Source organism: Solanum lycopersicum, chromosome 10 (genome assembly GCF_036512215.1).
Source record: "Solanum lycopersicum chromosome 10, SLM_r2.1".
In the NCBI taxonomy this organism is placed as follows: Eukaryota; Viridiplantae; Streptophyta; class Magnoliopsida; order Solanales; family Solanaceae; genus Solanum; species Solanum lycopersicum.
In genome coordinates this window covers 60,654,793-60,677,299 of record NC_090809.1, presented here as the reverse complement: position 1 = coordinate 60,677,299, position 22,507 = coordinate 60,654,793, and the positions used below count along the sequence as shown (strand labels likewise).

Genomic DNA, 22,507 nt, shown 5'->3' with positions numbered 1-22,507 from the left:
CAATAGTCACTCTATACGTCCATGGGTTAGGCTGGTAATACTATAATGTGATCTAGGTTTGCAATAATTTATAAAATTTTAAATTTTGGTCTAATCTTTTTTTTATATTGTCTCTATCACAATTATATGACACTTCAAATTTTGAGAGTGAACTTTTTAATTTTTATCGTGAATCAAGTGTTTATAAATCCAATTTTTATGGTATGTTTATACTAAACGTTTTATATACAACATTTCGCTATGACATTTAAAAAACAGTGCTGTTTTAAAAATATTTGACTGTATAAGAATTTAACTTCTAAAATATCACTTGGCATTTCCTAATTTAACATTGAAAAAAAAGAACATTCAGTTTGGTGCTCAGCTGGAATGAATAGTATAGTAATTACACTTGAGGCCAACCTACAATAATAACACATCCCAAATAATTTCACAAGTGGGATCTGGAAACGGTGAGGTTGTTTCTGATAGACGTTAGGCTCAAAAGAAGTGCAATGAAGACAAGACAAACAAGAAAATAACGATAATAAAATAGCAAGATGCGGTTGAGGCCAACTTGATTTTTTTAAAAAGGAAGCTATCATGTTAGAGAAATAGTATGCATTTCCCACTGAGAAATGGCTAACCAAAATTGAAGTTGCAGCCATATACATTTTTCAGTAAGTTCAGATAATCCAAAAGACAAAATTAGCTGCCTGTTGAATGCTATGGGGTGCAAGGGAAATCTCCTTCAGTCTACCTCCATATCAGAAATAGCTTCATTCAAGACACTCTGAAGCTCCTTCACTCTGCGTCTTGCCAGTGCAACGCAATCCTGGAAAAATAACAGCATTTATTGTAAAAAAATTGGTCAAGATATAATCTTTTGAACTAATATTTACAGAAATATTTAGGAACCATTGCAGATTGTGCAGAATCTGCAGACAATAAGGAACTATGGAATGTGAATTATAAAGTGTCTCCAAGAGCTATTGCTAACTTCATGCAGAACCTTTGCTTTTAAGTCCCACCTCCCTACGGTAATGTTTATTATGTTTCTTTCATTTATATTAGTCCTTCTCAAGGAAAGTATGATGTACACTGCTACAAACTGAAACTCTTCCTCCTAATGATGTCCCGTTAGTGGATTTGATCACCTTTTGAAGCACATCACCAGAAAACTATTTCAGGCCCATGGTGAGGGAGCTATTTATTTAATTGAAGCTCTTCCGAATCATTATTCAGTTTAACTTTTAAGGAGTATTTCAACTATACATGAAACCCAACTGTATGCCTATTCGGTGACAATCCATTAGTGGTGGCTTCTACCAATGATAAAAAGAGAAAAAGGGTATAAAGCGCCTAAAATGGGTCAACTCCCTTATTATCAACTATAGTCAAAGCGGCCAAACCTACTATCATCCAGTATACAGCTAGAAGCTGGGAGATAGAGGACAAAAGCGTGAGGAACCACAACCTAAAAGCTTCCGAAATAAAACTTTGGGGGAGGGATGTTGAGAGACAAAGAAAAAGGAATAAATCCTCCCTTATGTATTCTACTATATTCCCAATGAGTGACTGGAAATATCAAAGTAACAATACATAGCGTTAACCATGTCATTACTTTTCTGGAAATGATCACATGGGCATACGCAAAATAGCATTATTTATGCATTAGGATTACTTCGTCTTTTTTTTAATCCCTTTTTTCAGTAGGGGTGGGTGTCTCCTTACCATCAGTCCCATAACCCCTTTAATTATGAACTACGAATATTATCAAATTTGCCTTGTATAGAAAAGAAATGAACAAGAAACTGCTGCCATTTAGGAAATGTAAGCATTAAGATTACGACACAAACTAACCTGGATAACTGATGTATGGGAAAGAACTGGTCCACCTGGTTTATTAAGTGAAACAAGCTGGTAAGACGTATCCAGTACCACGGTTACAATTGTTTCCATTATAGATTCTTCCTCTGCTGTAGGATCTGCGAGGATGTAGTTCTTGTGAAGTATGCATGTTAAGGAGAATGGTAGAGAGTTCAATTTGAGTTTTCTTTTCTCTGTATTCACAGGTTCCTTCTCCAATTTCAACCGGACAGTGTCCTCAGAAACAAGGACTATTCGCCCATCATCATTCAAAGACACTACTGGAATGTTCACTGCAAGAAATCCAATTTATTAGTAAAATTATATGATCACTCAAGAACCAACTTTTTCCAACTAATCACGTATAGCTATAAATATCTAGTGTAGACAATATTGAACATCTAATAGGAAAAACAATGTTCCCTCATCCCAATAAAAGGGAGAAATTGACCTCCTGGGATGGTTGCAACCTTAAAAAAGAATCACACGACTGCACCTAACATGTGTACTCGTCTTCATCCCTTCACCTCTTCCCAAGAAAGGCTTCATAGATTAAAGATTGCTTGTGTGACATATTGCTTAAACTAAGAACAGTTCATCCCCTCTTCTCTTTATTATTCAAGATCCACCTTCCTCTAAGGTTTATTAGATGACATATACAGGCAAAATTGTTGCAGAGACTGGACAGCATTGCTCCCTTAACATACTTGCTAATTTCCCTAAGAACTTGAGAGGACAGATGGTCCTCTTTCCTTTCATCTTATATCTACTTGGTGAAGCTTGCATATTTCATAGCCTGTTGATAATATAAGATATTTTCTGCCATCAAAAGAACCACCTTCTTTTCTAAAATGCAGCCCATTTCCAATCTCGAAACCAGAAATGGGATATAAAGTACAATATTGTTGTCTCTCATGGGACAAGTAATCATTACAGGAACACTTTAAAAAGCCAAGCAATAGAAAACTTACAATGCAAAAAGGCAGCAACTGCAGATAGTAATGCAGTGTCAAACGAGGCACCGTCAGCATCCAAACAGTATATGTCCTGCAAATATTATATGCCATAAGAATAAATACCAACAACTTAGCCTACGATCTAAAAGCATTGTATTAGCATAAAATGAAGAAATAAAGGTGGGCCCGATTTAAAGATCAATGATAAATAAGTGAACCATATTGTTCAAATCAACATGTTGACGGACAGCATTGCAGAGTAACGTATTTAAAAATGGTAACCAAGAAACGACAAGGATTTCCATTGTTTTATGTTCTGGCGATTTAACTCTTCAATTAATGTACAATTGCCGAACAAGATTTTCCTTTCCGACCCAAGCATGGAAAAAATGCAAGAAGACGAGATTTTCATATTCATTACCACTTACCAGGTAGGCCATCCAAGCAGCTTTTCCTCCAACCAAGCACAACTCTTTTAAGTCAATCATGCCAGAACTGTAAACATTTCAATTGCTCATTAAGGAGATTGTACAGGCAACTTATCAGAGTGAAGAAAAAACAAATATGAAGAAGATACAGTTGAAATGTGTGATTATCTTGCCTAAAGAAAAAACAAATATGAAGAAGATACAGTTGAAATGTGTGATTATCTTGCCTAAAGCTTAGGCTATTAGAAAGAGCACAATTGTATTTACTTAATTAATGTCTTCAAGAGGAAGGACATGACAACAATTGGAAGGGAAAACAAAGCTATGAAGCTTACAATCAAAGTATCTCTCTCTTACTTCTACCATAAGGAGAACAACAGAAAAGTTTAGAGTTACTCAACCAGAGATACTTCTTGGTAGATAGATTTTATAGGAGGGGTTATTAGCAGAGATGATTAAGTACCAAACACTAAACAGAGGAATGGATTTAGATCTTTCATATGGCAGACCGCCAACTAGTGGGATTGAGGCATGGTTGATTGGATGATAATTAAGTTCCAAAATCTTCTGGTGAGAGCAAGGATTCATGCAAGGTTTTTCTCATGGGAGATAGCAGAAGAAGAATACTCTCCCTTGTAACATAAAAGCTCTTCCAGAAATTCTGGTTATCTAGTAGTACCGTCACAGCCAGAGAGAAGAAACCTTCACTCCTGCAATGTTAAGTTCTTTCATTTATCAATTAGTAAACTCGCGAAATCTGGGAACAGGGACAAGATGCATGAAGCAGGAGTATTTTCCTGATTAGGTTGTGATGTTTGCTGCGAGATCATAAGTGGTCTTGGTGGACCTTAAACCGTGTTGTATTAGATCATCAGAGATTCCGAAAATTATAAAAACAAATAAGTAACTACCATATGGTGTGGTCAATATAAAAATTTCAGCATAAAGAATTAGATGACAACGAACACTTAAAGACAGCTGCTTTGAAATTACAGATGCTGCCTCCGCAGGCCTACCATGCCGAACCAGGGGAGAACAAATAGGAGGCATGTGGAATTCGATAGCTGCAATCACAATATAAACGTATATGTATAACCAGAAACTATACAGCAATAAAATAATAAGAGTTAAGAAATGAGAGGTTTTTTACCTATGGATCCCTCATCTGGACATTCCACTGTTGGTGTCATGACTTCCATTTTGATGGCAGCCAGCATTGTCTGGGATTGATGCAAGATAAACAATCAACTCAGCAGTAATTCGAGTGAAGAATGGAAGCTCATATACAATGGATAAGAAGCAATTCATTCAAAGGAAACACTTACAGTGGAGCCAATCTTTGCCAGTGCGGATCCATCGGCAGATGCAACAGCACCTGCAGTGACAATATAGATGTAAGTTTGAACAACTCCTGAGAAAAGATAATATAATAACAACTGATCAGTTGAAATGATGATTAGCCAAACCTAGTGCAAGTGTTGTATATCTAGCACTTCCAAGCTTTCGAGCATCAGGTCGGACAGATTTGAGAAGATGATGTTCATGATAGGGCAAAGGAAAAAGACGTCTAAATGCATCCACCTCCATCTCTGAAGACAAGTCACTTGAGCCATAGGCAGCAGCCATTCTATAGAATTCAGATGTCTTGGCAACCAGTCTTACCAACTAGTGATTATCCAACCATAGGAATGCAAGAAATCTTCAATTCAAATGAGATGCATTACCCTAATGCCCTTCTGTTCAGTCAGAATTAAGGTCCTGAACTGTCACGACCCAACCCGTTGGGCCGTGACTAGTGCCCATTTTGGACACTCACATACAAACCTATTAAGTATGACCAACTGAAACTAAGACAATATGAAATTTAATCAAATCAAGCCAACCCCAACGCCATATATATATATATAAAGTGGATCTGTCTCATAAGGAGTCATAACCATTCAACCGTAACAACATACGCGAGCCGACAAGGCCGCCACTATCCAAAGCATAATAGCATACGCAGCCGACAAGGCTGCCACTACACAATACACAAAGATGTACGCAGCTGACAAGGCTGCCCTTGTACAAGTGGACATCCCAAACAAACCATGTCCAGACCATTATCCAAAACATATATATACAACCCACGCGATGTCTATGGACCTCTAAGAGTATAGTAGTGAAACTCGACGGGACAGGGCCCCACCATACCCATAGACAAGCAAAAGACTACACAAAAAGTTATGTACCAAAATGACTGGGCTACGAAACAGTGGAGCTCTCCCACTCAGCAAAGTAGATATCCTAGGCGGGAGGATCACCGAACTGAGCGTCTACACCTGCGGGTATGAAACGCAGCCCCTCGAGGAAAGGGGGTCAATACAGACAATGTACTGAGTATGTAAAGCATAAGGTAAAGATGACAGAATACCAACATGATAAGTTGAAACAAGATATCGCTACACATGTACCTTTTAAGTGAAAATCATGCATATCTTTAACATATAAGGTGCCCAGCTTCCCTAGTAAGGGACTCGGCAAAATAATCATCATTATATATACATCATACGTACCCGGCCCTCTAGTGAGGGACTCGGTGAAATAGTCATCACATCATCTCCGTCATCATCATCATCATAACCATCCTCATCACCAATCATATATACAATATACATACCCGGCCCTCTAGTGAGGGACTCGGTGACATATGTAAGAAACTCCGCACGAACATTACCCGGCCCGGGACTCGGTGAAATGATAAATGACTCTATGCACGAGCAGAATATTATGAGCAACCATATGCAATTAAAATCATTTCTTATAACTCAATAGAACAATCAACGTGAACCAGCAAGGAGTATTACCAAAGATTAACATTTTATCAAGATTATGAACCTTTAATACGATATGGAAACGTAAAATCTCAATGACTCTAAGAAGCACTACCATAGATATGAAAAATCACCATAGCCTTAGACATAGCCAGTATATAGAGAAATAGTTGTGGAAGTAAGAATATACCTCACCTAGATGCTCTAGAAGTAAGTATCAAACCTGTCCGTTATTCGCTCATTTTTAAAAGTCATACCAAACAAAGAAAGAAAGGATAGCGTTACATACCGTATAGTCGAGCCGCACGTCCAATATTTACTGCTCAAGCTATTAATCTATAACAAGCAACAATCGTGCCGCAATTAGATAAACGTCGCGCTTTACTACTTATTGTAAGCTAGCTAATAATCTAACGAAAATCCGACAACACTTCCCCTATTTTCCTTACTTCGTCCCAATCCGACAACAACCCAAATTATCCACAGCAATACCAATAACACATATAACCCAACGAATCATATTAAACAGCCTCCCCCAAAACAGTTCCGTCTCGGCAACCATAGTAACGAAACAACGACACACCGAGCGATAACTCGTTTTATAATTCGCAACACATCTACCTTATCGTATTCATCCTTTGGAGTATATACCCATAATCACATTAACATATACATAACACCAAAACAGAATTTCCCGCAGTTTGCTTTAATCAAAACAGCCCAAACACTAACATGACACCACTAGCAATCCGATCATGGTTTCCCTTCATACTTAGCACATTCAATAACTAAAACAAATTTCCTAAGCTACTGGTCACGCCCCCTTCTTAACATTAATGGCTAATTAACAAAGGTATTCTAAGGAATTAACACACCAAGCAAAGAGATTACTAACCAAACCAAATTCTTTGCAGCTGCTGGTCAAGAGTTGCATGGTTGATTTTCTCCATTTCCATGGCTGCCTAAGCCAAGTGGTGAAAAAGATGATTTGCTTGCAATGCATTTCACTACCTCATTTAATAATATGAAGTGGAGGCAGCCCCCCACTACACATGCCCCACTAAGGCCATCTCCCAAATCTGATTCCTTTTTAAATTGCTTTGAGTGGTAGGTCCCACTAGATTAATTTAATCCTAATCAGCCACTAATTAATCTCACACTTAAAGTTAATGGTCTAATCAGCCACTAATTAATCTCACACTTAAAGTTAATGGCCTAATCAGCCACTAATTAATCCCACTTAAAGTTAATGGCCTAATCAGCCACTAACTTTAAGTGGCTGATTAGGCCATTAACCTTAAGTGAGGGATTAATTAGTGGCTGATTATGCCATTAACTTTAAGTGTGAGATTAATTAGTGGCTGATTAGGCCATTAACTTTAAGTGTGGGATTAATTAGTGGCTGATTAGGCCATTAACTTTAAGTGGGATTAATTAGTGGCTGATTAGGCCATTAACTTTAAGTGTGAGATTAATTAGTGGCTGATTAGACCATTAACTTTAAGTGTGAGATTAATTAGTGGCTGATTAGGATTAAATTAATCTAGTGGGACCTACCACTCAAAGCAATTTAAAAAGGAATCAGATTTGGGAGATGGCCTTAGTGGGGCATGTGTAGTGGGGGGCTGCCTCCACTTCATATTATTAAATGAGGTAGTGAAATGCATTGCAAGCAAATCATCTTTTTCACCACTTCATATTATTAAATGAGGTAGTCAAATTATAATATAACAAGCAAGACATGCATAAACGGTTGGTCAATGTATAAAGAAAATGGAAAAGGGGAAGTACTGCCAGAACCTCAACCCAATGTAATAGTCCCTTTTATAACTTGGTGGAAAATTATTTGTTTGTTTAGTTATCAGATCCATAGCTTAATCTTCAAAAACTTAGACAGGCCATATCACACCATCATCACACATTTAGTAACAGAGTCATAATGTTCATCTACTTGACAGATTTGAAGTCCGAAATATATGAACTTATAAGATATTAAAAGACTTCTTACGGCAACATAATAAAAGAGATCTTTCAGGCCAATGACAAGAATGATTAGATCATCATTTTTCCATAACAGAAAACAATTGATCAATCCAATTTTAGTAATGAAGCGATATAGTTGGACCTGATACATATTTACATAGAGCCAAGTTATCCATAAACATCAGTAAGATTGAATATTTCCTCATTCTACGCTCATATGAAATGACAGTATCATGTTCCCTTTTGCTCTTCTTAGAATTCAGGACATTAATCTTTCAAGTTTCCAACCTTAGATCATTACATGCAGTTTATATAGTACATGCTTAGATGAAGAATTTAGACAACTACATAAGAAGCACAACAACAACAACCCACAAAATGAGGCTGGGGGAGGGTATTACCCCTACATAAGAAACATAAAATATATTTTTTCCAACTGCTGTGATCAAACACACATATTAGTTCAGACTTCAGATAGAGTTGTAAGGACATTTTCACATCACCAGGTAACAATTTGGCAGTCTAATAGGGACCTGATAAGTGTAGCTAATCAACACCCGGATAAAAGAGGAGTATTGCCATAAAATGGTATAACTACATCAAGCTTAATAAGTCCAACAGCACATACCTGACTAGTTCTGAATTGAGCTATAGTTGATTGACTGATTAAAAGAGGTTGATATAAGGAATAAGTGTTCCCAATAAGTTCTCTGATAGACAGTTTCAAAGGCACAATGCACATTGAGCTAAAACAAATCATATTTTAGCACAAAGTTAAAAAAAATCAGCAAATACACAACTATAATTTACTTCTTGAGGCCAAAAAGGGTAACTTTCAGAACGAAAAACAAAACAGTCCCAAAAAAATCAAGACATGAATGTAATATTAGCTCATATAATAACAAGATGACAGGAAGAACACCTTTAAATAGTCAAATAATAACTAATCTGTTGATGCTCATTGAAGTGGAATACTGAAATTTTAAAGCCAAAAGCCTTCATTTTTTTTTCTTTTTCCTATCATCGGCTCTACAATCAGAGACCATTAGGCGCAAGCTGGCCCGAACAATACAGTTATATAAAAAAAGTATTATTCACTATACTTCTTCCAGAAAACTGTACAAAATAAATTCTAGAGGAAGACGAGAGACTAACTGAAATTGGTGGCGGAAGACACGGCGGAGGTGGCAGTCCGGCGGAGTGGAGGCGGGAGGTTTTGCTTTGAAAATAGCAGAGTACTATTTTATAATTTGAATAAATAAATGAGAAAAAAAGGGTGAGAAAAATAAATTGTCCCAAAGTATTATTTTATGATTACAATTTTACCTATTAAAATTGTACCCATAGTATATCAGCTTAATATATAGTGACTGACTGAGATTCACAGTATGTGACCTGTTCTGAAAATCCTTATTTTATTCTTAATTTTTCTAATCAAATAACATTATATAAATTAAAATAAAAGAAATTGTTAACTGACTTTTTTAATATAAAATTATTTTATTATAAATAATATTCGTAGCTAAAACACATACATAGATAATATTTAGACGAGTTTTAGAATTATAATCTCAATATTCATTAGAATATATGGACAAAATCTTAACAATCGTAATAATTTATAGCTAAGACAAATTTTACTAATACAAAATTTTTTAGATATTACAACAAAAATTAAATGAAAACTTTAAAGAGTCAATGACTTCCTCACTAGTAAATCGAAACGTTTTAGCGGAAATCCAATTAGAGATAAGCTGCCCATGAGCATCATGGCATAGGTAAAAGGGAACGAGGAGGCAAGCCCCCCCATCTTCCGCATATCTTGCTCATCCGACATGGCATGAATCACCGAACCTGCACTCAGGAATAGTAATGCTTTGAAAAAGGCGTGATTCATTAAGTGAAAGACGCTAACCGAATGCCCAGACATAGACCTAATTAGGGGCCTAAACTCTTGAGCAGATTGCCCATTTCGTGATTTTCTTTTGTATCTATTTTGTCTAAATAAAAAAAATATTTTTTAAAAAAATATAATTTTTTCAGCAACAAGCTACAATCTAGTAACGCCTATACATTATTAAAAACTTCAAAATCCATCGAAATTTATGTGAAATAGATATCATTGTTTTTTTTTTTAACAAGAGCAAAAATTAAATAATAGTACTAAATGATCCTATTTATGCAAATCACACCTGTGTATTATTAAGAACATGACCAAAAAAATGGACAGCTGCGCCATTTTTAACAATTTAACCACTCTATACTGGCCCAACAATAGAAATTTTACAAAACAAATTGGCTCTCTCAAATACACTTTACTTTCTAGCCAAAAATGGCGTGCAACTCAGGGACTTGCCAGTCCGGTTGTTACAGAGATGATTCTTCCGTCGGAGCAGAAGAGTCGCCGCCGCTAACTAAGAAAACAGAAGTTTCAAACGGAGTTGTCAACAGTAGAAGGAGCACCGAACATTTGGATGATGGAATATGTCTCAAATGTAAGGTTAACAGAACCATCGCCGCTGCTGACGGCGGTGGTGATTTTGGTGGAGGAGATGCAGGAAGGTTCTGTGCTGATTGCTTCCGCAGTAATCTATTTGGGAAGTTCAGACTTGCTGTCACTGCTAATGCTATGATTTCGCCGTCGGATAACGTCCTTGTTGCCTTCTCTGGCGGTACTTGTTCCAGGTTCTTCTCGCGTAGTCATCGTCCTCTGTAAATTGCTTAGTTGTATTGTTAATTTCCAAAGCTGTTTGCTTTCTGATATCATATGTAGGGTTCAGGGTTTAACGATTCTGTTGATTTTTGGTCCTGATTCGTCAGTTTATTTGTTTGACATGTACTGGTGGTGTATAAAGACTCTATCTTTGGTCTGATTAGTTTAGGGAAAGAAATAATCTATCAACGCCTTAATGCCAAACAAGTTGGGTTAGATGATATGAATTGTATATATATGCTCCTTTTTAATGTTATCAGTCTCTATTTATTCTGCGTATTTATTTGTCTCTATTTAATTCTCAAGATAATTCCTAAGAATAGTAAACATCTGGCATGTTCCGTAGTCTGAAATGTTTCCATGCAATAATGTAGTTCGCAAAATTTGGACCTTTATCAAGCAAATATTGGTACTTTTGTAAGAAGCATGTGATCTTGAGCTTTCGCCTTGCTAACTAAGTTAAGTGTGTAATCATCCAGCTATAATCCAGCTAACTAAATTTTAGAGATTAGCCTCAATTAACTGGGATATGCCTTTGGGTTGCGAATGTTAATTTCCTTCATAGATAAGGACCAAATTCTTAGTCATACTTCCAGAAAATCCGTTCCTGGTTATCCACTCATAATTGCGTTGGAGACAAAAACTTCATACTCTTAGGTCTTGAGCTCAGAAGTTGTCTTTGTAAAGTTCTTAGCTTGTCTATTTCTGTCTCCTATCCAGTGTATTATTTGGGCTTGAATGCAATATTTGGGTTCCTCAAGTGTTCCCTGCCCTTGTCCTATTGTTTCTGTTGATTGATATCCTTTGATATTGGATTGTTATCGATATTGAGTAGGCAACGAATATCTGAAGTTCGTAGGTTACTAAATTTGTTAATAAACTAGAACATCTTGAAATTTCCCTTCCTTTTTCTGATAGATCTTAAATTCAGGTTATGCAATTGCTCACGTGCACACACATATGCATGTGTGAATGGTTGTATCTGTATTGCATGTTGCATTTTCTCTAGATTGATGAGCATAGTGTTCTTTGAATGGGATGCAACACCAAGTGAGTCAACAATGGTGTCTGTCGTGGCTGTTAGTTAAGTCAAACCTGCTGCTTGTTGATATGGAGTACTAATGCTAGTCTTGTGTCTCATTATAAAAAAAACCCAATGCTTGTCTTGTTTAAAAGGTATGTGTCACCATGATGTTTTCTTTTTCTGAGCAATTTGTATCTTGTAGGGTAGCTCTGCAATTTACACATGAGATGCAAAGCAAAGCTCAGAAGAACTATGATGCCAGTAGAGATAGAGCATTACCAGTTTTTGGTGTTGGGGTTGCTTTTATTGATGAAAAAGCCATTTCTGCTGTCTCATCTGATAACCTTGACAGAGCTGTTGAGGAGATGGAACTTATTGTGTCAGATTTGGCTCCACCTGTGAAACAATTCCATGTAGTTCCAACAGAGGCTATTTATTCACTGGATGCTGGTGATTCAAAAGATAGACTGAATGAATTAATAAACACTGTTAATGATGTCACAGGAAAAGAGGATTTGTTGGAGCATTTTCGCATGCTCTCCTTGCAAAAGGTTTGGCACCTTTACATAATCACGACCTAGACCTTTATAAGAAAAAGCATAGATCCGTATTTATTTTGCTTTATTATGCAGATAGCTATAGAGAATGGATATACCAAAATTCTACTTGGAACGTGTACATCAAGAATAGCTTGTCATGTACTTGAAGCAACTGTCAAGGTAGGTTCAATGAACCACTCACTTTTTCTTTTGCGAAAAAACTGAAAATGTTTATCCACATGTCAATGATGAAGAAAGTTTGTCCTCTGGTCAACTGAAAAAAGTGAACTTTGACTTCAATTTGAGACGAGCCAGATGGAAACAAATTAAAGGGATGGAGTATACTTAGTATAAGAGATCAGTGGAAGTGTGAAGTGCCAAAATTTGGCCCCCATCCCCTTCCATATCGATTAAAAGATCAAAACTAAAAAAATGTGATTATTCATGATTCATGCAGAAGAGGTTTTCTTTTGAACAAAAATATAATTAAGCGTGTTGCTTATAAATTCAATACTTTGAGTTGTTTTCATAACCGAGAAATCCCTGAGGGTGGCACACGGTTCGGAGCTCTGTGGATGATGGGCCCTCTGCACGTCACTGAAGTACCAGGCTTCTGTCTGCATTAGGGTTTGAACCTGTGCCGTATGCCTAACTCACATACCATAAGCTACACTCTTAACTTTCACCAAAGTCCTGGGGGATAATACTTTGAGATTGTGCTGCAAAAATACTTCTATATGCAGCAATGGTTGTGTATATATACATGAGGTTCATGTTCCATATTCCTTTCTGGTCATCTTTCTTGAATTAAGTAGGCTCATACACAGTCATGATCTGTTTGGTGTGGATTGTTTTATCTGATTTGATCTCTATTTTTAGTTACTCATTTTATTGATCATAATCCATGTTAGTTATTGTATAAAAGATCAACTTTTTAGAGCTAGTCAATAAATATCTACACTAGTCACCTATATAGAATTCAATATCATCTCTCATACTTTGGTTACCTACTTGAACATAAGAGTGATGAACAAAAGCTGATAGAGAGAATCTCTGATGTGCATAAGGTTTTGGTTTTTCTCCAGGGTAGAGGTTATTCTTTAGCAGCTGACATCCAGTATGTTGATGCAAGGTGGAAGATACCTGTGGTTCTTCCCCTCCGTGATTGTCCTATTCATGAGTTGAACATGCTTTGCAGCCTCGACAGGTTCGATGCACTTGAAGTCTGAGACTTAAACAAAATTTAGTTCTGGTTTAGTATTGTGATATCCTATTTTTATCACAATCTCGTGTACTTTGTGAATTTGATTATTTCATTTCTTTTTGCCCTTTCCTTGTGTCAAAACCATTACTTTCATGGTGGGGTTCGGCGTACTTTGCCAGGGCAGTTTGAAGACTGTAGAAGTTTTTAATGGAACGCGTGCTGGTATCAATGGCCTGATATCCTCATTTGTAAAATTGTTGCAGGTAAAAGCAGATTAACTGTATTGGTTTAATTTAAGTTGAGGTGGTCCCATGTACAGTGGAAGTGGCATTTAATACGTGGAAAAGACTGTAAAAAGGATCCTTTAGATATTAAAAGCTGGAATTTATAATATAACAATTGCACACAGCAGCTGAAATATATTCAGCCTGCCAAGAAAACATGTTTTTAAAACTTGAATTTCAAGGTTAATGATGTGGTGATTGCTGGTTATGCTAACAAGAAAGAATGTTGGGAAAGAAATTACTTTATTAAAGAGCTCCTATCTAATCATTTTGAAAATTGCCTTTATTCAGTTATCCTATATGTTTCGTTGTTCTAGTCATGAATATTGCAACTTGCCTTGCACATGAAAAATTCAAAGTAACTTTTGTGTTTCAGGAGGAAAACCCTTCCCGGGAAAGCACAATCATGAGAACAGCTGGAAAGTTGACACCGTTTCATTTCAACAGAATGCCAGAGGACAATGACTATAATGGTCAGGTGGCATCTCGAAGGAGGCAAAAGAAATACAACCTTAAAACTAAAGATGCCCTTCCTCCCGAATCATTCTGTCCTATTTGCAACAGTCCTCTAAAAATATCCAGTTTTGGAACTTCAATTAATTTTGAAAATGGGAAAACTAATCCTAATGGGATTGGGGCTGCATGCTGTGCAAGCTGTCAGTTTCAGGTTCTCCCCAATGATCCCTCATCTCTGGAGCACTTCATTTCTCTCTTGCCACCGTCAATGGTTTCCCAAGCAGGCGATAATGATCGTCTAAGTCAGAGACAGCTAAGGTTCGTAATTTTATTTGCGTAAGCACATGATAGTTTTGATCTGCCACATTAGCCTTAGGAAACCATGCTGTAGCTGCAGAGGGCTTGATTTACGAGTGCAGTTTGATATCCTGTGTTTTCTCCTTTTGGGCTCCCCAGAGTTCAATATTTCAACTTTAGAGATGTTTCTGGAAATAGTTCGTAATTTTGTATTAATGAAAGCTTTATCACCGTTTCTCATCTCTTTTTAAAACTTAGGACACTTGATCTTTACGTCTTGCTCTCTCCTTGGACATAAAAGTTTAATCGCGTTGTTTTCAGGGAGCAAATAGAAGACTGCTTGCTCTCGGACAATGAAGATGGAACATGATCTAGCAACTGCCTGCTGCATTGATATGCAAATCTTGTTTTGGCCACAATACACTACTAGGTGAGCTACACAATAGCGTATTGATTTAATGCCTGTTGAGGTTCCTATTTCTCGATACACTATATTATGGCTGATGTCTGGTGTACAATGTTTGATTGTTCAATCTGTTTTACAAGTGTGGTACCACTGTTACAGAAACCCGATTACTCTATGTTGACGATTCACGCATTTGAATTATTTCTCCCTTCTCAGTCATCACTATAAGAATTCAATTTATGAAACACAGTTTATACATTACATTTATTCAATACTGTGATCAAACTCTTCATAGAGGAGGAGAAGAGGGAAATTTATTACTTCTTCTAGACTCAGACACCTATTTTCACACATGCTATAATGAAAACAATTCTGTTTTATTTATGGATAGTTGATGAAGCTAGAAGAGACCACAGAAATATAACATGAAAATAAATATTTTATCTCTCTTTTTCCTTTTAATTTGAGATCGATCCTTGGGAACAAATGACAAACTTCAAGGTCTGAATCCGCCTGTACATCTACAACCACACTCGCAGTCATCACATGCACATACAACGTCGTCGACGTTCAACAATCGACGATTACGAGGCATAATATTATTCCTAGAGTGAAATTTAAGCTGATTTTTTTCATCATGATCATCAATATAAGAAGAGATTGTTGGTGAATATTGTGATGATGTTGGGTGGCTATGGTTGATAACAGTAATAATAATCATGAGAGTGATAATCATACTACTGTTTCTGGACATTATCACAAAAACTTCTAAACGTGGTGAAGGCAATTTCTTTTTTTTGGTCAAAATAATTGTCACTTGCTAATAATTAAGGCTCTAGCAAGTGATAATATATAGTGACATGGACCTCGTCTTATTTGTTTGTTAGAATTTGGAGAATTGAAAGTAGCGTTTAATTTGTATGTTCTAATTTAATTTGACATGATGTTCAAAAAGATAAGAAAATTTTAAACTAAAGATGTATATTAATTTTTTTAAAAATTTTTGTATATGATCTTAAATATGTTAGGTATGATATTGAGGGTAACTATTTTATAAAATCGATCGGTAAGAGATAAAATCCTACCTAATTCAGCTGCCGCCCTTGAAAATATTCCAGAATAGGTCAATATCTACTATTTTAAAAGGTTAAAAATTGTGTATATTTGATAACGTTAGCACTCAATCTTTTGCGGCAATTAATTAACAGTAGTAAGACTGTAGTTTAGTAACACTTTCTTCATTCCTTCAGCTGACTCATTTTAATTATCTTTTAAAGTTAAATTAGGTTAGATCAATTTAATATTTTGAAATTAATTTAAATATTTAAAAATTGTATAAAAAAATACTAAAATTATAATTATTTTCGTGTCAATATAATTAAAAATAAAATATTTAAGATGTTTATCAATATATATATTATATAAATATTATGTCACATAAATTGAATCACATAAAATATGGGGTATATATTTATGAGAAAATTATAAGGCCGGCATGCTTGGTATTGTTTGTCACCATTGAAAAATCTAGAATTATAAGTTGTAACCGTGATTCATCGCCTTCCACTTGATGTGGAGTCAAGATGAAAGAGGCAAAAAATAATAATAATAATAAAAATTATAGTGTTTTTGGACATGACTTAAGTAACAAAAACTGAATATAATTGCAACCCCTTGAACACATCAAAGTTTAATCCAATTTTTAAAACTTAAATTTATACGGAGCTCTGTTATATTGGTTTTAAAAGGTCTAACACAAACGTATTGGTGCAGTTCCATAAGTGGGATTCAGGAGGATAACATGTATATAACTTTACCTTATCTTGTGCATGTGCGAATTATTTTTGAAAAGTAGCGCATATATTATAAATATGAAAAGAAAATACAATAGTCAATACTTAACGAAGACAACGTTGAAATCCACGTCAGTAGGATAAGGTGCTCACTTTGAACTTTTTATTTGATCCTCGACTTATATATATAAGTTAGCTAGTTTTTAAAGTTGTGTTATACAACTCAAGGATGAAGATTCATTTCTTTATCAATTGATGGCTTAATGAGAGAAAAGTTTTATTTTATTAATGTATAATTGAAAAACAAATTACCATGATCAAAACAAAAAGAAAAAAAAAACAAAAAACAAGCATATAACTATAATGAAAAAAAAAATCATACAACCGTCAGAATTACATGAAATTGCTATAGCACTTCGTACATATATATATAGAAGCATAAATGATATCTTTTTCAGTACATAGTGCGTAAACCAAACTTTAAAAGGTTGTTGATAGATTTTGTTAATTGAATTCAATATATTTCTAACATATATCGCAACGACACACATAATTATATTTATCGCATAAATAATTAACCAATAACATTTCTTAATTTTTATGCATCATTTTTCATTGATAACCGTAATTCAACGCCTTCCACATAAGTTGATGTGGAGTCAAAATGACAGAGGCAAAAAGCAATAATTATAATAAAAATTATGGTGTTCTTCGACATGACTCAATTAAGCTTCGTGAGTATTTGTGTTATCAAACTCACATAACAACATATTATTATTTATAATGTTAGCTAGCTAACTTGAAGTAAATTATTAAAAACTATGACAAAAATTTAAAGTTCAACTCTAATTATAAAACCTTAATGCAAGATCCTAACTTTAAGCTGTTGATGATGAAATTTATTCCAATTATTAATTCAACATGTATTATTTAAAATGTAAAAATATCTTGACGATTAATTTGTTGGATATATAAATATATTTCCAATGTGATGCAAATACGTGAAGGGTCTTGATTGTCCTTAATGCTCTTTAATTAGGCTACAAATCATTTTGCTTGGTTTCTAGATTAATTTTTTTTTTTTACATCAGTGATAATTTCTCAAAAATTAATAAAATATAAATCATTTAGCTAAGCGTTATAAAGTGATAATTTCATACTTGCTTGATTGTATTTATATTGTTGTTTATACAATTCTCGACTCCGATTCAATTTTAATTGCCTACAACTAGTGAAATTATCAACTTTTGACATCATTATTAAGAAACAATTGTTTTGTTTATTGATCGATGGTTTAATTCATCGGAGAAAGTTTTATTATATTCATAATCGATTGAGAAAGAAATTACATGAAAAAAGAAAAAGAAAAGAGAAAACACAAACAAACATACAATCATCAGACTTACGTGAAAATTGTAATAACACTACATACGTACATATTGAAGCATGATTTTCATTATTTAATTTCGCATGATCCTCGACATGCATCACAAGAACATAAACAGTCGCAGTTATCATATATAAACAGTCAACCAGTAACTTTCTTGATTTTTGTGCATCATTTTTTATCGATTGTTCCCATGGCAACCTAGAACTTGATATAGAATCAATATGACATAAGCAAAAAGCAATAATGAAAATAGCAACGACTATAGTGTTTATCGACATAGCTTAAGGAATTTGGGAGTACTCGGAGGCTATTGTGTTATCAAATGTTCATTTAACAACGCATTATTTATAATGTCAGCTTGCTTATAATTAACTTGAAGTAAATTATAAAGAACTGTGAATTAAATATTAAGTTCAACGCTAATTTTAAAATCTATATATCTTAATAAGAAATATGATTCTTATTTTGAGCCGTTGAACATGATGAAACTTATTCCAAAATCCAAATTTATTGCAAAGTGTATTATTTAAAATGTAATTAGTTCGATAACTAATTTGTTGGATAAACTTTAAAAGTCTACGCTAATTTAAAATAGATTTATTGCACATGAATTTTTTAAATAGCTAAAATTATTGAACATATTTTTGTCCAAACGTGATGAGAAGTACCTAAAATTTAATATATATAGTTTCAGCTTATGCATTGGTGTATGCAGAATTTCTTCTAAGCGGTGTCTATATTAAAGGAACAAAAATGGCTCAAGAAAAAAATCAATCAAAGTTTTATTTTAGGTCTCTAAATTATTTCATTGTAACACGTAGATAGTTATTAAAAAAATAAAATTGTTATTATGAACAAATACAAATAAAAATTTAAAAACATAATTAAAAAACTGAATAGCAAAAAAACACTAACATGATGTGATGATTGGTGATGCCGAAGAACAATGATTAATGAACAAGAACAAAAAAAAAAAAAACCTCCCCCCTTAGGAAGTTGGTGAAGCACTGTGTGAAACCTCGTCATTTATTTGTTATATTTTGGACATTTAGAAAATATTATATACAAATTAATTGATTTTCTCAATTTTCTCACATTAAATTATTTCTATTTTTATTTTAACTAATATAGTACCGCCGTGATATATATTTTCATTATTATCTTGATATAAAATTGAATTAAAGTGGATGCGTAGATTTTTAAATGAAGGGATACATTGTAAAGACACACATCTTGTCCTGGGATGGAACCCGTCACGTTACACACAAAATATGGCGCTGCAACCATTTGCGCTAGGCGATTTTTGTTGCAAGGGATGTCCTTTCAGTCTTGAAAGTATTTTTAAGAAAAAATTACGTGGATAAGCAAATTTACACTATTTAATTTTATATCATAGCTATAATTTGCTATAATTATCACACACGACTAACATTATACATTAATTACGTGGGCTGACTTCGAGTTTGTATACTTAGTCATGTTTGTATATGTATAATTCGCCAGGATATATAAATAAATATCTATAATATACAATATTTTAGCCTATATACATATACAATTCACCTCTCTCCCACTCTCTGCCCTCCCTCGCTCGCCTCTCTCCTCAGTCTTTCAATCTCGCTCGCCTATCTCCTCCTTCTTCCAATCTCGCTTGCCATTTATACAAATGTATATGTATAATATATAGTTATATACAATTATATAAATATAATTCACCTCTCTCCTTTGTCTTTCAATCTCGCTCGCCTCTCTCCTCTCTCTCCCAGTCTCGCTCGCCTCTCTTCTCCCTCTCCAAATCTCTCTTGCCATATATATAATTACATATGTATAATATACAATTATCTAACCAATATATATACAATTCACCTTTCTCCCACTCTTTTCCTCCTCTCTCTCGCCTTTCTCCTCTCTCTCTCCCAGTCTCGCTCGCCGCTCTCCTCCAAATAACATGTAGCTATAAATTGTAATTATCAAACTATAGCTATAGAGAGTAATTAATTATTTTTAAGTGGCTATATGTGAAAGTTTTCCTTTTTTTATATATATATATATATAGATATAATCGATTCGACAAAGTCGTGTCACGTGACCCACCTTAGATGAATCACGATTATCGCATACACAGATAATTATATATTATACATATTATTTGTATATTATATATATTATTTGTATATACCTCTCTCCTCCCTCTTTCAGTCTCGCTCGCCTCTCTCCTCTCTCTTTCTCCCAATCTCGCTTGTCATATATACAAATAATATGTATAATATACAATTATCTAACCAATATACATATACAATTCACCTCTCTCCCACTTTTTGCTCTCTCCCGTCTCTCTCATCTCTCTCTCAGTCTTACTCGCCTCTCTCCTCCCTATAATATAGCTACGAATTGTAATTATCAAATTATAGCTATGAATGATAATTAAACTATTTTTTAATGGCTATATGTGAAAATTTCCCAATTAAAATTCATGTCTTTTATCATGTCTTATTATTTTAAAATTAATTGTTGCAACGGGTTATTAGTTATAACAAATTTAACCAAAGGGAATAATTAATCGCAACTTCTTGAACATTTCAAAAACATGAAAAAATGAGTACCTTGCACATGTACAACCACACACGGTATTTTTTTTTCATTTCTTTTTACTTCGGATAAAACGCTTCCTAACTAAGGTAATTATGTATTTAAGGAGCTTAAATTTGAGACCTTTTAATTAAAAATGAAAGAGTATTTAGATCTGTCTCATATATATACACTTGATTATTACGTATCAAAAAATATGAATTAAATTCAGAATTTAACGTTAGCTTTAAAATCTATATCTTGGAATAAAAGCATGATCCTAACACATATCAAAAAATATGAATTAAATTCAGAATTTAACGTTAGCTTTAAAATCTATATCTTTGAATAAAAGCATGATCCTAAGTATCAGTCATTGGTGTTGAAATTTATTTCAATTTTAATTAAATGTGTGTATTAGTTCATTAATTGTAGCAACTTGCTAATTATTGGAATAGTATATACGCAATAGTACCTCTACCTTACCTGTGAAAGTAGAGAATATTTCCGAAAAGATAAAAGTTAATGTTTCTTATTCCGAATTTACTCACTAGTCAATGATATATATATATGTGTGTGTGTGATTTAGTATCAATTAAGCAAAATTATCAGTCTTACAGATACTATTACACTATATGATACTGATTTAGTATCGATTAAATTTTTTTAATGAAAATATACGATGTAATAACTTAGTGAGATATGAATATATAGAGATTATATGTTTATAATTATTTTGATTATATGGGGTATTTGCTTAGTTTCCTTAGTATAAAACACTAACCTATGTTTTACTGGTTGTCGCCAATTAGAAATAATGAATTAACATTTAAATTGAATGCTAATTTTGAAACCTATATATCTACTACTTATATATGTGTGGATAACCACACAGGTGGCGGTCGACATGTCTGCTTCACCTGTGTGATTCCGCACTTACATATACATTTTCCTACTTTTTTTTTCACTTTAATTTGTTTTTTATACCTCCAAAAATTATATAAAAAATAATATAAATCATGCTAATTGACAACTTATCTACTATTTATATATAGAAGTGTGGATAATCACACAGGTGGCGGTCGACATGCCTGCTTCACCCGTATGATTACACATTTACTTATATACTTTCCTACTCTTTTTATTTGTTTAAATACTACAAATTATGTAAATCGGCAACTTGACTTTTTTTTAAAAAAACATATAAAAAATGACTGCTTATAAAAAAATCAATTGATTCATAAAACTAATCTATCCATGTCACATAAAATGGGACACAAAAAGTACCATATATTATAATATTATTAATTTCAATTATTAATAACATATTCACTCTTGAAATTCTACTTATGTTACATATATTGAGACAAGAAAATTAACATATATTATTAGAAAATTATGTAAATATACTATAAGTTACAATAATTAATATTTTAAAATAATATTAAAATTTAATTGACTCTGTAAATTTTATCTATATCACATAACGTAAGACAAAAAATAATAGATATTAATGTTGTTATGGTTGAGTTATGTTTTTAAGTGTAAAATTAAAAAAAGGAAAGAAACACACACTTTCATGTTTTAATTATATTTTTAGTTGTTAAAAGCGCGTACAAGTAAAAGTTAATATGAGGATAAATTTATTTTTATTTAATTGGTTTAACTAAATTATCAACTAGTTATCAAATATAAGTGGTACAAATATATTTAATTGATCGAAATATGTTATTTGTATCAATTACAAATCTTTATGATTTTTTTTATCTGACTTGATATATAATTCATTTTGGTATATTTCATTA

At 33.7% G+C, this 22,507-nt stretch overlaps 2 protein-coding genes across 25 annotated transcripts; one reads left to right on the top strand and one right to left on the bottom strand.

The window, feature by feature from the left end:
- Positions 1–545: 545 nt before the first annotated feature.
- LOC101255746 (uncharacterized) lies at positions 546–9,359 on the bottom strand. 24 transcript variants are annotated; one of them, XR_011211950.1, is made up of 10 exons: positions 9,184–9,356; positions 8,657–8,774; positions 4,699–6,381; positions 4,558–4,607; positions 4,383–4,452; positions 4,199–4,296; positions 3,233–3,299; positions 2,820–2,895; positions 1,843–2,141; positions 546–814 (listed from the first exon to the last, which is right to left on the bottom strand). XR_011211950.1 is itself a non-coding variant. In XM_069290226.1 (10 exons), exons 7-10 carry the CDS (start codon positions 3,290–3,292, stop codon positions 731–733), a joined length of 519 nt encoding a protein of 172 aa, XP_069146327.1. In that variant the 5' UTR covers positions 3,293–3,299; positions 4,249–4,296; positions 4,383–4,452; positions 4,558–4,607; positions 4,699–5,981; positions 6,335–6,381; positions 9,184–9,356; the 3' UTR covers positions 546–730. The 24 variants fall into 24 exon arrangements, 15 of the variants coding, with proteins under 15 accessions (XP_069146327.1, XP_069146332.1, XP_069146328.1 ...); XR_011211952.1 differs by lacking the exon at positions 8,657–8,774 and having other exon boundaries at positions 4,699–5,981; positions 6,335–6,381; XR_011211955.1 differs by lacking the exon at positions 9,184–9,356 and having other exon boundaries at positions 4,699–5,553; positions 6,335–6,381.
- A 902-nt stretch (positions 9,360–10,261) lies between these two features.
- On the top strand, positions 10,262–15,212 carry LOC101255447 (cytoplasmic tRNA 2-thiolation protein 2). Its single transcript, XM_004249214.4, has 7 exons — positions 10,262–10,713; positions 11,968–12,316; positions 12,398–12,484; positions 13,390–13,511; positions 13,693–13,771; positions 14,169–14,566; positions 14,867–15,212. The coding sequence occupies exons 1-7, from the start codon at positions 10,361–10,363 to the stop codon at positions 14,913–14,915; spliced, it is 1,437 nt and encodes a 478-aa protein (XP_004249262.1). The 5' UTR covers positions 10,262–10,360; the 3' UTR covers positions 14,916–15,212.
- Positions 15,213–22,507: the final 7,295 nt, after the last annotated feature.

Bases quoted from the DNA above. Each gene is read 5' to 3' on its own strand.
- LOC101255746 (XM_069290219.1), bottom strand. From the start codon at position 3,820: ATGAATCCTTGCTCTCACCAGAAGATTTTGGAACTTAATTATCATCCA. The intron at 2,896-3,232 runs GTAAGTGGTAAT...TAATATTTGCAG, and splicing joins CTGCTTGGATGGCCTACCTG to GACATATACTGTTTGGATGC. The intron at 815-1,842 runs GTTAGTTTGTGT...TTATTTTTCCAG, and splicing joins CCCATACATCAGTTATCCAG to GATTGCGTTGCACTGGCAAG.
- LOC101255447 (XM_004249214.4), top strand. From the start codon at position 10,361: ATGGCGTGCAACTCAGGGACTTGCCAGTCCGGTTGTTACAGAGATGAT. The intron at 12,485-13,389 runs GTAGGTTCAATG...GTTTTTCTCCAG, and splicing joins TACTTGAAGCAACTGTCAAG to GGTAGAGGTTATTCTTTAGC. The intron at 13,772-14,168 runs GTAAAAGCAGAT...TTTGTGTTTCAG, and splicing joins CATTTGTAAAATTGTTGCAG to GAGGAAAACCCTTCCCGGGA.